This window comes from Artibeus jamaicensis, unplaced genomic scaffold, assembly GCF_021234435.1.
Source record: "Artibeus jamaicensis isolate MK-2021 breed Jamaican fruit bat unplaced genomic scaffold, CSHL_Jam_final contig_464, whole genome shotgun sequence".
Taxonomy (NCBI): domain Eukaryota; kingdom Metazoa; phylum Chordata; class Mammalia; order Chiroptera; family Phyllostomidae; genus Artibeus; species Artibeus jamaicensis.
The window spans coordinates 18,545,359-18,561,517 of NW_026521842.1; the positions used below are offsets into that span (position 1 = coordinate 18,545,359).

The 16,159-nt window shown below is 44.1% G+C and overlaps 1 protein-coding gene across 6 annotated transcripts in view; it reads right to left on the reverse strand.

The window, feature by feature from the left end:
* The window catches only part of DUS2 (dihydrouridine synthase 2), a 40,801-nt gene that overhangs the window by 24,256 nt on the left and 386 nt on the right, over positions 1-16,159 (reverse strand). For 4 of the 6 annotated variants that reach the window (XM_053666561.1, XM_037162565.2, XM_037162568.2 and 1 more), the window contains exons 2-5: positions 15,782-15,895; positions 12,156-12,298; positions 3,480-3,525; positions 548-639 (exon numbers count right to left, since the gene is read on the reverse strand). In XM_053666561.1, coding sequence (XP_053522536.1) covers positions 548-639; positions 3,480-3,525; positions 12,156-12,281 — 264 coding nt within the window. In that variant the 5' untranslated portion in view covers positions 12,282-12,298; positions 15,782-15,895. Of the gene's footprint in view, positions 1-547; positions 640-3,479; positions 3,526-12,155; positions 12,299-15,781; positions 15,896-16,159 lie in introns of those variants that run through there. The other 2 variants (XM_037162569.2, XM_037162570.2) reach the window with 2 other exon arrangements.

A 16,159-nucleotide genomic window follows, 5' to 3' on the forward strand; every position in this document is an offset into this window, starting at 1 on the left:
TCATATACCCACCACTTAGAATCTGTAATGAACATTTTGCTGTATTTGTTTTATCATATATCTACCCATTGTTGTCAATTTTTAAAAGTCTAATGCAGGAGCTATTCTGAAAAGCACCAAGAAATGCCCAAAGTGAGAGAAGAGAACTACAGAGTCATTACAACCCTGACATAAATATTAACTACTCTTGAGCAAACCTGATTTCTCTATGTGGGAGATATATACAGACTACAAAATAAAACAAAGACCTTGATCTGAATAACAAATGCTAGGGATTAAAAACATGTAAGTCATGCCAAACAGAGAACTCCTATAATTAAGAATATTAAATTTGAGATGGAAGACGTGTAACAGGCTACTATAGCCTGATTTCCATAAAGTCTCTCCAATAGTGTAATCACTCATGAGCAGATCTTTGAAAAATGTCCTGAATTTGAAAAATTCAGGAAGCTACCGCTGTGCACTGAAGCCCAGGCATTCCACACTGGCCCGGGTCAGGGCGTGCGACGGCAAATCCAGGCAACAGGTCGGGCCTGGGCAGTCGTACCATCTGGAAGACGACCCTGCTCTGCTCTCTTTTGCAGGTGCGGAAAATGACTCGATCATCCGGGGCAACAAAGTCCACTGTGCTGAGCACCTCTGCAAGAAAACACACACACAGGCACACCCACTAAGTAAGCAAGTTCACCTAGACTAATCCCGGCAAGAAAACAGAGCAAAAGTATCAGCTTAAAGGGAAAAAAAGGGTAATGGAAGTAGACTATTCTTAAAAGAAATCAGTGTGCACATGAGAGACCTCTAAGGGGCTGACGATGTTCTATTTCCTGACCCGGTGGTGGCTAGTTACATGGTTGTTTGTCTCAGTTATCTGTTAAACTGTATGCTTGTGTTTTACGTAATTTCTCTGTACGGCTATTAGAGTTTGCAATTTTATTTATTTATTTCCCTATTTATTATTAATCCTCACCTGAGGATATGTTTACTGATTTGTATAGACAAAGGAAGGGAGAGAGAGAAACATCCCAGTGAGAGAGAAACACTGATCGGTTGTCTCCCGTATGTGCCCCGACCAGGAATAGAACCTGCAACCCAGGTATGTGCCCTGACCAGGGATCAAACCCACAACTTTTGGTGCATGAGATGATGCTCCAACTAACTGAGTCGCCCGGCCAGGGCTTCATTTTGCAATTTTAAAAGATTTTTTTAAATGTGCATATAGATCATCATTTCAAAATATATTTAAAAAATTTTTAAATGCATATAGAGCACCTTGTCTGATTTTGACCCAGTTTTCCCAGACTCACTGTGAAGTTCGGCAGAGTTGCTGTTTCTTAATGACTTGTCAGGTGCAGGACTGTGAGTGGAGTATTTACTATACTACAGTTGATTCTTACGATTTGACAGTGTGTATCTGCAGATTTGCCTGCTCGCTGAAGTGCATTTGTAACCCATACTCACGACACTTACATTGTCATTCTCGGACATGCAGAGAATGACATATAGAAAATTCTCAAACATACAGAAAATTCTGGTCACCTAATGTACAGGTTCCCAGCCAGAGTCGAACAAGGCAACACTCTGTCTCCTTGCTTCAGCTCTTACACTGTAAACAAGTGCCTTTTTGATGGTACATTAATGCCGCATCTTTGCCTTTTTGTGGGTAATCTGTTTTAAATGGCCCCACGCACACCAAAGTGCTGCCCAGTGCCCTGTGCACAAGAAGGCTGCGATGTGCCTTATGGAGAAAATCCATGTGTCAAACATGAAACACGTGCAGACGCGAAATTATACACAGAGCTGCTGGCTCTGAGTTCTATGTTAATGAGTCAATGGAATATAGTAAATTACATCTTTAAACAGAAGCACACATAGAAGAAGATTATACATAATGATCCGTTAAAAACCATGTGTGACCGGAGGTCTGCAGGGATGTACACCTGTACGGGCAGACCTCCGAGATACTGCAGGTTCAGTTCCAGACCACCACAAAAAAGTAAATGTCGCAGTTAAGGTCAGTCATGCAAATGTTTTGGTTTCCCAGTGCATGAGAAAGCTATGTTCATACTATAGTCTACTAGGTATTCTATAGCACTATGTCTAAAAAAATGTAGATACCTTAATTAAAAAAATTTTTTTGTAAAAATAAGTTAACTATCACCTGAGCCCATTGGAAAAACAGTGCCAATTGCCTTGCTCAACATGGAGTTGCCACAAACCTTCAGATGGTGAAAAACACAGTATGTACAAAGTGCAATAAAATGACGTATGCCTGTATTTCTCCTAGAGCAATGGTTCAGTATTCACTCATATGGTGTTAAAGCACTTCCATAAATAGAAGCTGTTATTATCCTCCCAGCACTGAACCGATGAGAAGATCAAAAGGGTGGACTGAAGGCAGTGACATGCTGGGAGAGATGAACAAAGCAATCTGGAGCAGCAGAGACAGCGCCTGACTAGCAGCAGGAAGTCTGAGAGGGGAATGAAAGCTCCGTGCGTTTACACTGGAGCTGTATTTACTTGTAACAGCAAAATTTGAACACCCCTGCGAAAACACTGCTGAGATCAATTCTGACACCGTCATCCATAAGCAGCGACACAGAAAAATGTCCTAGTAGAAAAGTAACTGGCGAAACACATGTGGCCCAATACCCAGGGGGCAGGAAGGGAGATATACAAACACATTATATTTTTACACACGTGCTCTACTGAATGCGTGAAAATCTATATACCAGTACATTATTCCTCTTTGTGACTGGCTCTTCAAGTACAAGATTAGGGGGGATTTTCATTTTCTAGGTGGCAAAGGTCTGTCACACTGAATTTTCTGTAACACAGAAAATATGAACCTAAAACAATGAAAGATAATTGAGTCACAACTTCTAGTGAACTTACATTAAGATCTGACAAATGTATATCCATTTCAAAAACCTCAAACAATACCACAACTGTAATCAATGCAGAATTAGCTTCATCAATAAAATATAAACAAAATCACAATTCAGTACAACTACTTTCATGTGCAAAGTACTTACACATACCTTACTGTCTTAGGACTCCAACCCTGTGATTTAAGCAGGGATTATGATTTTCATTTTACAGCTAAAGAAACTGAGGCAGACAGGTCACGGGATCATGTGACTTGATCACGGTCACACAGCTAGCAAGTGGCAGAACCATAACCAGCGCCAATGCCATCTCAACCCCAAGGCTTCTAGGGTCCTTCCTGTACTATGAAACCTGGCAGCTTCTATGCCAGCGAGCCTGGGGGTGCAAGGTGTTCTTACTCTGTTTTACATCCTGCTCTTGTCAGGGTCTCTGGAGAGCTGCGGCTATTGTCAAAGGAACACGGGATCCACAAAATTACAGAGCCAGGCAAGGAGAACCCCGGGAGGACCCTGTCACCATGGCCAAGGGCAGTGATAACTCGGCTCGGTTCTGCCTGGGCACAAACTCAACCCTGGGACCACAGTGGCACTCACCATTGACAACTCTCTTGCACTGAAGCATCTTGAGGTCGATCAGCTCCTGTGGAGGAACCGGAGGGCACTTGTCAGTCCAGAGCATGCAGGCCCTGGGGGAGGACCTTCACTGCACATCCAATGGGGGCTTCTTGGCCTGTCACCCTACTACCAACAACAAATCATGGCTTTTGGGACATGTAGTGCTGTCCTCCTCACTTAAGCATGGTAAGCAGGGACCTGAATGAGCTTCCCTCAATCAGTTGCTCTTCCCAAGGTCCTTGGAGATATTTGGGGCCTAGAAAGGGTGAGCAGCTCAGGGAGCCAGAGTGCAGACAAGAGTCCAGGATGTGGACACCTGGATGCCTTCCTCGCCTACTAGTCTCAGCTCCAGTCCATCCTCTCTAAGAACCTTCCGCCTCATCCTGGGAAATGTCCAAGGACCAAAGTAGAACCAGAAGCACAGGGAGGAAAATTTGAGATCAGCACAGGAAAGAAAAGTCTAAAACTCATCTTCTACATGGGCTGCACTGTGTGGAAACAAAAGCGGTGAGATCCTCAGCTCTGGAGACACTCAGACTCACAAAAGAAAGAAAAATGCGGCTTCTTCAAAATCAGGATCATAACCAAGGAGGGAAAGCTCATGTCTCCCAAAGGACTGAGTGCTGGTAGGAAACACACGGTTCTGCTTTGTGCAGTGATCATTTCAACAGACGTGGAAGCCAAATCGGAAGCTCAAGCCCAGGATTCTGGGGGACCAGAGGAAGATGGGAAGAAACTCAGCCCTGGTGCTCATCCTCACACTGACTCCTTAGGAGCCTCGGCAAGTCACAACCCAGCCAGTGGGCACAATGGCCTTTGCTCCTTCATGGGAGCATGTAGGGCTCAAGTGTCAAAGGGTCCGATGGCACCCATGGGGCTGCTCCCAGCATACCCATGATCCAGGTTACTACACATTCAGGGGGCTTCTGTGGCTATTCTCTCCATGTTGCATTCAGGTCATCACGTATCTGATGCCCACCAGGCCCAACCAAAAAATCACCACCTCTAAGCTGTACAGATGCATGGCTGGCAACCAAGCCCCCAGCCCCAAGGGATGGATGGAGCCTGACAGAGAGGCCCTGTAACCAGTGACCCTAGCTGCCGAAGCAGGCGCAAGAAAGCATGTGCAGTATTGGGTGGCCTATGCTTACAAAAAGCAGCTCTGCTGCCCGGCAGAGCTCTGACTGGGAACAAGCAGTGTAAAGCAACGCAAGCCCTTGCTGGGGTCCTGGACGTGCCAGCAGGAACCTGTCCTCCTTGGGATTCCCAAAGCTCCCTGTCAAGTTCACCTTCATAGACCTTACCACTTCTTCTTTCTATACTAGTTGCAGATGCACCTGTCATATCCTTGCCATCAGACTCTGAACCCCCTGAATAAGGTCCTATGTCCCCACAAAGGTGGGCTTGGAGGACCCTGGCCAGGTAGCCTGAGCCCCAAAAGGGGGAGCTGACACAAAATGGCCCTCGAAATGCCTTGTCTTCCTCTCCGACGCCTCCCTACACCGGCAGAGCCTTTGGGGTCTGGACACAGTCCAATTCACCTTTGAATCACTAGCACCTACCATGTTGCAAGTGCTCAGTAAACACCCCCTGCAGCCTGCTTCGACACCTTACACACAGCTGTCCGACTGTTTGTTAAATGGAAAAATTAATTGAAACTGTCCCCAGTAAAAACCACAAGTGCTCCTGCCCATCCACATACCCTCAGCACTAGTGTTAACCAACTTTATTCATTGTGTGGGTACACAGCTTTTTTTTCCTAGTGTATTTCCTCAATTAGTGAAAATAAACATTGTCCACGTGTTGGAGATTTTCATCTGTGTATCTTCATGGCAAATTGCCTTTTACACCTACACAAAACGTGCAGGGGAGAAAGAAGCCTGTTCTTTGCCAAACTGGTTTGAAGTTTTCTGTCTCAATTATCACAAATATTTTTCCTATATTAATATTGCTTCCTTGATTTTTATAATTAACATTTTGTTTTTATAGGAGACAACCCCAACTTTGCCACAAACAATGCCTTCTAGTTTCTTAATATATCTATTACAAAGAATATAATTTTAATTATTTTTCTTTTTGAAAGTGATTTCGCTTTTTTTAAAAGATTTTATTGATTTATTTTAGACAGAATGGAAAGGAGGGAGAAAGTGAGAAAAGCATCAATGTGTGGTTGCCTCTCACATGCCCCCTACTGGGGACCTGGCCCACAACCCAGGCATGTGCCCTAGACTAAGAATTGAACCGATATCCCTTTGGTTCGCAGGCCAGCACTCAATCCACTGAGCCACACCAGCCAGGGTGAAAGTGATTTAGCTTTTTAACTTATCTGAAAATTAAGGTCCTTTATAAGTCACTTTTTCTTCACACAGCTACCCAATGTTCTGAATAGCATTTAATTTTAAAGTGCCTTATCACGTATGGACTTCCTTATCTGTCATGAGTTATGTTGATACCTCAAACACATCCTGCTACCTTCACCTCCTTCATTCCACTGGCTTGCTTTCTCTGTCTGAGTTAACCCATTAGCAAGATTGACAAAATGAATGAGAGTCTCAAAGGGATAGAAAGCACATTTGAACAAATAATGGCAAAAAGGGGGAAAAAATCCCCAAATTTGATTTTTTAAAAATTACTCCATACATCCCAGAAGCTCAACAAACCTTAAGCAGGAAACTCCAAGAGAGCCATACCTAGACGCATCATAACCAAACTGCTGAAAGTCGAAGAAAGAGAACAATGAAAACCTAAGAAAGTCACGGTTTACCACGTACAAAGGATCCTCAACAAGATTTCTCATGGGAAACCATCCAGGCCAGAAGACAAGGAAGTGAAAGACTTGTACAATGAGCTCTCTCCACCATCCTTCTGTGCCCTCACACTGCTGTGCATGAATGGCCTGGCTGATACTCTAAAGAGTATCGACGGTACCAAAAAGAGAGGCAAATGCTCCAAAGTCATCACCCAGTTTCTCACTGTGATGATGGGGCATGGTTACACTGGCGAATCTGAAATTACTGATGATCACAGAGCTGGGGAAATTGTTGTGAACCTCCTGGGCAGGGTAAACAAGTGTGCAGCGATCAGCCCTGGGTTTGATGTGCAGCTCGGAGATCCTCTCCCGTCCCATCAGTTTGGTTTCATTGTACTGACAACCTCAGTGGGCATCACGGGCCATGAAGAAGATGCAAACATACGAGGAAAAATCCTGGGATTCTTTTCCTAGACACGTAATACATACATGCAAATAAAATGCATCAAGGATACTATCAATAAAGTGAAAAGACAACCCACAGACTGGGAGGAAACACTGGCAAATCATATCTGATATAGGTCTAGTATCCAGACATATAGAGCTCTTACAATGGTCAGAATAGAAAGACAAATAACCCAGTTTAAAAAATGAGCATAGGACTTAAATAGACATTTCTCAAAGATAATATAAAAATAATCAATAAACATGAGAAAAGATGCTCAACACCATGAATCATTAGGGAAAGGCAAGTCAAAATCATGATGAGATACCACTTCACACCCACCAGGATGACTATAATCCAAAAGACAAGTAATAACACGTGTTGGCAAGGATGTGGAAGAATGAACCTTCACACACTGCTGGTGAGGATGGAACATGGCGCAACTGCTTCCAAAACAGGCTGCTGGCGCCCTGACTGGTGTGGCTCAGTGGGTTGAGCACCAGCCTGCAAACCAAATGGTCGCTAGTTCAATTCCAAGTCAGGTCACATGCCTGGGTTGCAGGCCAGGTCCCCAGTAGGGGGTGCATGAGAAGCAACCACACATTGATGTTTCCCTCTCTTTCTCCTTCCCTTCCCCTCTGTATAAAAATAAATAAAATATTTTTTAAAAAATTAAAAAAAAAACGCTGGTTTCTCAAGTGGTTAAATACGGAATTACCACAGGACCTAGCAATTCCACTCCCAGGTGTACATCCAAGAGAAGTGAAAATACATATCCACACAAAAACTTGTACATGAATATTCATGTAACATGTTTCACAACAGCCAAAAGGCAGAAACTATCTAAACGATTACTAACTGATGAACGAATAAACAAATTGTGTTGCACACACACAAATCACGGACTCTTATTCGGCCATTAAAAGGATGAAGTACTGATATACGCTATGACAGGAATGAACCTTGAAAACACGCTAAGTGAAAGAAATGAGACATAAAAAGCCTCTTATTGTATGATTCTATTTATAGGAAATGTCCAAAACAAGCAAACCTATGAAGACAGAACATAGATTAATAGCTGCCAGGGACTGGAGATGGGGAAACTGGGCAGCGATTGCTAATATGTTTCTTTCTGGTATGATGAAAGGGCTCAAAATTGATGGCGTGCCCTGGTTGGGGAGCTCAGCTGGTTGAAGCTTCATCCAGATACATCAAGGTTGCAGGTTTGATCCCCAGGCAGGGCAACTACAAGAATCAACCAATGCATGCAGAAATAAGTGGAACAACAAATCGATGTTTCTCTCTCTCTAAAAAATCAATCAATAAATTTTTTAAAATTAAAAAAATGACTGTGGTAATGGACACAGAACCCTGTTGATATACTATTAGCTATTGAATTGCACACTTCAAATTGGTTAATTATATGATATCTGAACCATAGCTCAAAAAAAGATGTTTATAAATGTTTAGAGGAATATTTCTGGCCAACTGACAAAACTGGAATATGGAAGGTAAATTCCAGTAGAAAAAACTGGAATATGGAGGGTAAATTCCAGTAGAAAAAATATTGTATCATGTTAAATTCGCTGAAGATAATGTTTGTATAATAGCCATATAGAAGAATGGCCTGCCCTGGCTGGTGTGACTCAGTGGATTGAGGGCCAGTCTGCAAGCCAAAAGGTCGCCAGTTCGATTCCCAGTTTAGGCACATGCCTGGGTTGTGGGCCAGATCCTCAGTAGGGGGCACATGAAAGGCAATGACACTGATGTTTCTCTTCCTCTTTTTCCTTCCCTTCCCCCCCTCTCTAAAAATAAATAAATAAGAACCTTTAAAAAAACAAACCAGAAAATAATGAGTGTTAGCAAGGATGTGGAGAATTGTGCAAACCAGTATGAATTCCTCAAAAGCATAGAAGTAGAAATACTATATGATCTAGCAATCACACTTCTGGCTATATGTTCAAAAGAATTAAAAACGGGGTCTCAAAATAGTGGAATTCACACCAATATTCACAAAAGCACTGTTCGCAGTAGCTAGGAGGTGGAAACATCCCAAATGTCCATCAACGGATGGATAAACAAAATGTATTATATACATAAAATAGATTATTCAGCCTAAAAATAGAAGGAAATCCTGTCACAAACAACGACGTGGATGAATGTTGAGGACACTTTGCTAAGTGAATACCCAGTCACAAAAAGGTAAATACTGCATATGGCCATTTGTACGCAGTTTCTGAAGTTGAATGGTGGTTTCCAGGGCTTGAGGGGAGGTGGTAACAGGGAACTGTTTAAAGGGTACAGAGTTTCTGGAGATCCATTTTACAATAATGTGAATGAACTTAACACTACTGAACTTAAACGCTACACTTAAACATAGGTAGGTACCATGATAGCCCTGGCTGATGTGGCTCAGTTGGTTGGAGCATCATCCTGTAACCAAAAGGTTGCAGGTTCAATCCCCAGATGGAGCGCAAACCAAGGCGGCGGCTCAATCCCCTCCTGGCGCGTACAATTCCCGGATCAACGTTTCTGCCTCACATTGATGTTTCTCTCGCTCTTCCTTCCTCTCTCTCTCTAAAAGCATGAAAAAATGTCCTCAGGTGAGGATAAAAAACTTTTAAATAAAAATAGTTAACATGATAAACTGTGTGATGTATTTTCACCACAATAAAAGTAAAAAGTTTTAATTACCTATTCTAGTAACCTGGGTCTCTGAAGAACACTGCCTTCTCCCTGGATCCTGCTATTAACAGGTGTGGGTCCAACAGGTAAGTGTCCCCTCATAGTCTGGGCGACTGAAGTCCCCTCGTTCTTATAAAAAGGAACAGAAACACAATACACAAGGAACTCCTGAAAAACCGCCAACAGGGCAGATCTCGGTGGGGAATGAGACTACAGCTCCCTTGACTTTTGCTGAGGTGGTTCATCCTTTCTTCACCTCCAGCTGCAGAGGGCTTCACAGGGCTCTGAAGGAGGTGCCTGGATGCCTGGTATTCCCTCTGTCCCATACCCAGTCGGGTCTCCCCACGAGAAACCAGTTAAGATCATCCAGGCAGCTGATACTATACAATAACGTTGGCCTGCAGAGGAACTCTGAATCCACCAGGGGGCACCAGGCACCGCACCATGTCCTGCCCAGTACTTAGGGCCCAGCCAAGGAACCCCACCGAACAGGGGCAGCCTGCCTGTCTCCTGCTTCTGCTCTGCACAGAAGCTCCGTCTGTGTGGGGGACCTAGGTCTCCTCAACCAGAAGCCTTTGTTTGGAAGCCATATGGGCTCTTCCAGAGTATGAGCACATCAAACATGGAATAGTTTGATCAGTCTTTCCTCTTCTCCTAACTTGGCAGAGCCCTTGAAGAAAGGATTGGTCACATTCATTAGGAAAGCCAAGCTCTGACCAATTAGAAAGGCCCTGGAGGAAAGGAAGGTCATGTTCTGAAGCCATCACACAAATCCTGTGCCCAAGACTTAAAGTGTTTGAAAACAACCCTAAGACATTCCAAGAGCTTCCATGACCCCGTCACACAGACCACTCCCCCAGGGCCACACACACACACACACATACACGGTGCTACCTAGAACGGCCCTGTGCTACAGTGCAGCCAGTCACTCCATCCTAGTGTTTCACTCCACACCCCTCCGGGTGAATCAACCCCACCTTCTAGGTCCCAGAAAAATGCTACCTGCACAGAAAAAGTGAAATCCAAGGGAGCTGGATATGCAGGCACTGCTGCCTTTTCTTCAATTTAAGCAATCCCCAGAATCTCTCCCTAGAAAAGGTTTGAGCCCAGGTGAGCTGGCGGTTCTAGAGGCCTGAATCCCTTACTACCACTTGGTCCAACAGAAGAAACCAGCAGGATGGTGGGGGCATAACTGAATCTAAAAATAAAGGCTAATGCGCAAGGACCAACTCTTACTTTCACTGAAGGTACAAGACTTGGGAGAGAATAGTCATCAGAGTAAGCAGATAATTGATGGCGAGCATGCAAAGCACAGATAGAGAGGAGAGGGATGCCATATACTCTGTGTCTTCAAGTGATCATGGGGAGGGGACAGCTGGACAGAGATGGAGCTGGGGCAACAAGAAAAAAGCTAGAGGCCTCACCCTTGAGACTCAGTCATCCTCCAGGACCTTGGTGGTCGCCAAAGCCCAGTAAGACACAAACAGGAGTTTGCAGCAAAAAAAGGACCTACTTTTAGGAAGTGGCCTGTGCCCAGAGACACAAGTGAACTAATGCTAAAGACCTGGATCCCCAATGGCTTCCAGGAAATGGGTTTTATAGGGGAAGATCCCGAGTCATGGTGACTAAGGGCATTAGGGTCACGGTCTCTACTGAGTGGTGGGTCCAAGGACAGGGGCAGCTGATCACTGTATCTAGGGTCCTGGTGCTGCTTCATCTGCTGTCACAGATGGCCTGGAGCTGAAACACAAATGAGGCCTAGACAACATCTCTAGTTTGACCTAAACTCTATCTCCGGAATCAACAGGCCCCAGGCTTCATTCCCAAGATTATCTGATGTCTACCAGAACCTCACTGTCCTGAGGGCTTAATGATTAAGGAAGTGGGAGTGCAAGGGAGGAGGAAGGAGGTGACAGGATGATGGATGAAGCCAGTTTGATTAAAAGGAAGGAAAGGAGAAAAGGCCATATTAAAGAAATAAAGTTTCTAAGTGGTTTTCAACAATGTAATGTATAGAAGATGTATCATAGAACTGTACATTTGAAAATTATATTTTATTAACCAATATCATCCCAATAAACTTATTTTAAAAATAAAATACTGTCCTTTATAGCCACAGTTCCCACTCCATCCCACCCTACCCCCATTGGCTTTTAAAGGTAGAACCATCAGAAGCACTTCAGTAGCTCATAATAACGGGGTTGAAGAGAAGCTGCCTAGATAACTCTGACAGGTGCCCAGTTGAGAACCACAGCTCATACTCCCTCATTATCCGGGGTCAGCTACTCCTGCAATTCTGTTTTTCCTAGCAGATGCCTTCTAAACCTGGGTCTGAAGGCCTGATATTCTCCCAAGCAGCCAGCAAGGAAGTGGCCCACTAGCTACCATCACCAGAAAATCCTATGGCTCCCCCACAACAATCTCACCTGACTTCCCTGACCTGAATCTGGGCCTCTGCCTCCTCCTCATACCGTTGAGTTCATGCATCCATGTACTGAATGTGCATGAAATTCTACAGGGACCCGACACGACACTCCTCTATCCCCCTGACCCAAGTACCCCACACTGCCTCCATGCTGCCCAGGCTGCTGGTCCTCAGCAAGGCTCACAGAGCTCATACATGTCACGTGTATTCATCTCCTCATGCTTTCAGTGAGCACCTGCGAAGTCAGTGCCCATTCTGCTACACACCCCCACTTCCCACGACCACTTCTACCCACAGACAGGGAGACTGCGCTTGCGGGAAAGCTCTCTAAGGAAATCAATAGCCCCTTACCTCACAGTACACGATGTCCGCTCCATAGTCCAGGGCCAGCAGCCGCATTGGGAGAGTCCCTACCCGAACCATAGGAGCTAAGATGAGTTTGTTGTGGTAGCACAGTGAGAGATTGTTCACAATCATCCCTCCTCTGCTCCAGCCTGAAGACAGGGAACACAAGAGTCAGAAATGCAAATGCAGAATATTTCTCCTATTATCCAGGGCAATCCTTCCTTCTTCCTTCCAACATACAGTACTTCATTTTCCTTTTCTCTGATCATAAAAATAACACACGTTCACTCATTCATCCAATAAATATTTATTAAGTGCCTAGTCTGTGCCAGTCACCATCTTAGTCTTTGGGGATACATTAAAGAACAAGACAGACAAAAATTCCTGCTCTGGTAGAGCTTTCAATCTAGTTAGAGAGCACAGGCAAAAAAAAGGCATAACAAACAAGTAAATTAGATAGTATGTTGGAAATTCAGTACAGTTGGTCCTCTGTATTGTGAGTTTCGTATCCACCAATTTGACCAACCACAGATCAAAAATAAGCAGGGAAAAAATCCCAGAAAGTTCCACAATACAAAATTTGAGTTTGCTACATGTCAAGCACTAACTACACTGAATCGGCATGAGTGATGTGTAGGCACGCCCTGCTGCAGCCCATATGCAAATATAGGCTGTATATAAGAACTACCTAGTTTTATATGGGGACAAGGATTTTGGTATCTGCAGGGGTCCTGGAACCAATGCCCCCCATTTCTCACATCCAATCCATCATTAACTCCACCTGAAATAACTTTCAAAATATAACTTCCATCCTCCTGCTTTGCTTCATTCCATTGCTACCATTGCACACTAAGCCAGTCTCCTACTGGATTTCCCCAAATCTACTCTTGCCTCCTCCTATCCACTGTCTTCACAATAACCACTTCTCTATTTAGACCTTTTAATGGCTTCCCACTGAGTTTAAGATAAATTCCAAACCCCTCTAATCACCCATGGAGCCCTGCAACACATGTCCCCGCCCATCTCTCCAGCCTCACCTTGAGCCCCTCCCCGCGCCCCCCCGCCCATCTGCACTGGCCAATCTAGTCTTCTTCTTTAAATTTTTTTTTTTTATTTTTAGAGAGAGGGGAAAGGAGGAAGAAAGAGAGGGACAGAAACATCAATGTATGGTTGACTCTCATGCATCCCCCTACTGGGGACCTGGCCTGCAACCCAGGCATGTGCCCTGACTGGTAATCAAACTGGTGACCCTTTGTTTCACAGGCCAGCACTCAATCCACTGAGCCACACCAGCCAAGGACACCCTGGTCTTCTTTTAAAGTCTCCCACCCAAACTTGCCCTGGCCAGTGTGGCACATTTGGTTGGAGTGTCATCCTATAAGCCAAAAGGTCAAAAGTTTGATTCCCAGTCAAAGCACATGCCTGGGTATGGGTTTGGTCCCCAGTTGGGGCATGTATAAGGGGCAACTTAATCATTAACTTAATCAATGTTTCTCTCCCTCCCTTCCCCTCTTACTAGAATCAATAAGCATGTGGTCTGGGTGAGGATTTAAAAAAATAAATCAAGAAATGAATGACTGTATCATTACCATCTGAGATCCAAGGAACAACTGTTTTTAAAACTTAGGGAATAAACAGGCCATGTAAGTTACCATGGAGCCCTGGGGAAAAATACCACCAAGTTAGGCCTCTACTTCCAGAAGCTTACATTTTTTTCCACAATAAGTAAATCCTTCTCATTTCTAAAGCACTATGCTATAAAATATGTACCTCAATGACAACTAGAAGTTAATGTCTGCTGTGAGTTGCAGGAGAGTCACTTAAGTGGTAACTGATGAACTGACAAGAAAAAATGAGGGATCATGGGCAAAGACAGGCTCCAGTCTCTGTGAGATTTTGAGGTAATCATATTCTAATGGCTTGGGCATGATGAGAAAGCAGCCACTAACCAACTACTCTGCCCTAAATATTTGAACAAAACCCAAATGCAAATTCATACCTATGTATTATTCTTTTCTAATCATTCTTCAATGTATCTGTTCTGGCTTGGTACAAATGAATGAAACCTATTGGATCAGACATTCAATGAGCTCTTTAGCTAAAAGACTAGGAACCCTGAGTTCTTAGAATCATAAAAGTAGTAGAGAATTACAGTATCTTGGAGCATCTTTGATATCAAATACCCTCTAATATGTCACCAACCAGTGATCATCCAGCATGTGTGTGAACTTTTCAGTGATGCAAATCTCTCAAGACAGATCTGGGTGATTTCAGTTGCTACAGCAGTTCTTTATACCAAATTCAGAATCTGCCTCCCTGTCACCCACTGGTCCCAGTTTTAACCTCTGGCAGGGGACACCCCACAGCTTACCTCATCTCTTTTCAATCTGGCACACTTCTAAAATACATGAGGACAGTTTTGTTCTCCCTAAAACTTCTCTTCTGCAGCTTTACCTTCTTGAATCACTCCTTCCTATGTTTATGATTTTCAGGGGCCCCCAAGGGCATTACCAGCATGGCATCCGTGTGCCTGCTACAGATTCTGGGAATGGGCCAGGGCTAGAACAACAGTTTGGCAAATAAGCCTTCCTGAATTAAGAGTACACGTGGTAATCTCAGCCTCTCCTCAGTGCTCATCCTACAGGCAGGGTTTCTCAACAGCAAAATTGACATTTGGGTCAGGTTATTCTTTTTTTGTGAGTAACTGTCCTGAGCATTGCACGGATGCCTGAGTAGATGACAGTTGTGACAACTAAAAATGTCTCCAGACAGTGTCAAATGGGGCAAGTGGGGTGACGGAGATAAAATCAATGACTATTCACTGTCACTACTTTAAGCTCTCTCTGCTGCTTTAACAAGTAACTCTCCAGAAAAGTCTACTCATGTATCAAAATGGTATTTGAAATTTTAGAAGTACTTATCTTTTTCATGGCATTTGATGAAACTAAAACACCTTCTCCAGCCATGGCTAGTATGGCTCAGTGGACTGAGCAATGGCCTGCAAACCAAAGGGTTGCCAGTTTGATTCCCAGTCAAGGCACATGTCTGGGTTGTAGGCCAGGTCCCCAGTTGTGAGCAAGTGAGAGGCAACTGTTGAGGCAACTGTTTTTCACTCACACAATGATGTTTCTCTCCCTCTCTGTCTCCTTCTCTTCTCCTCTCTCTAAAAATAAATTAATAAAATCTTTTTAAAAAATAAAAACAAGCCCTGGCTGGTGTAGCTCAGTGGATTGAGCACGGGCCTGTGAACCAAAGGATCGAGGTTCAATTCCCAGTCAGGGCACACGCCTGGGTTGCAGGCCTGTTCCCAGCAGGGGACCCATGAGAGTCAACCATACATTGATATTTCTCTCCCTCTCTCCTTCCCTTCCCCTCTAAAGATAAATAAATAAAATATTTTAAAAATAAAAAAAAAACAAAACACTTTCTCCAGATGTTAAGAACCACCCAGATGATTAATTCACACCTACCTTATCTCCCACCCCAGGCACTGGGGACTACATTAAAGATGACACTCATTTTCCAGCTCTATGCAAGAATTATGACTAGTATGAGGTTTATCTGCAACCTGAACATCTCAATTCACGTAAAATATTCTGCCTGACATGGGCCGTGTGAGACAAGCCACATACCTGATCACGCCGTAGAGTAGCAGTACCCTCCTCACTACTATTCAAGTAATTTACTATTTGACTTGGAAACCAGTGGAGGTGAGCGGACCGCAAAAGTGGGTTCAGGATGAGAACCTGGGTGGGGTGACAATATAGTAGAGTGTGAACCTCAGGTGAAAAAATTAAATGTATGAACAGACACGTACGCTTGAAATAGAGCCTGAAGACCTTCACTGACATAATGAGCTGAAGGCTACCAGCTTGTCCTCTGGGCTCCCAGTTGGGCCGGGGTCGGGGGTCGGGGCGATCGGGGGCAGGGGAGGTTCAGCCTAGATCTACCACACCTGGCCTTGTCTCGGCCTCCTGGCACTGTCGGTCATTCATACTCTTAAACACTTA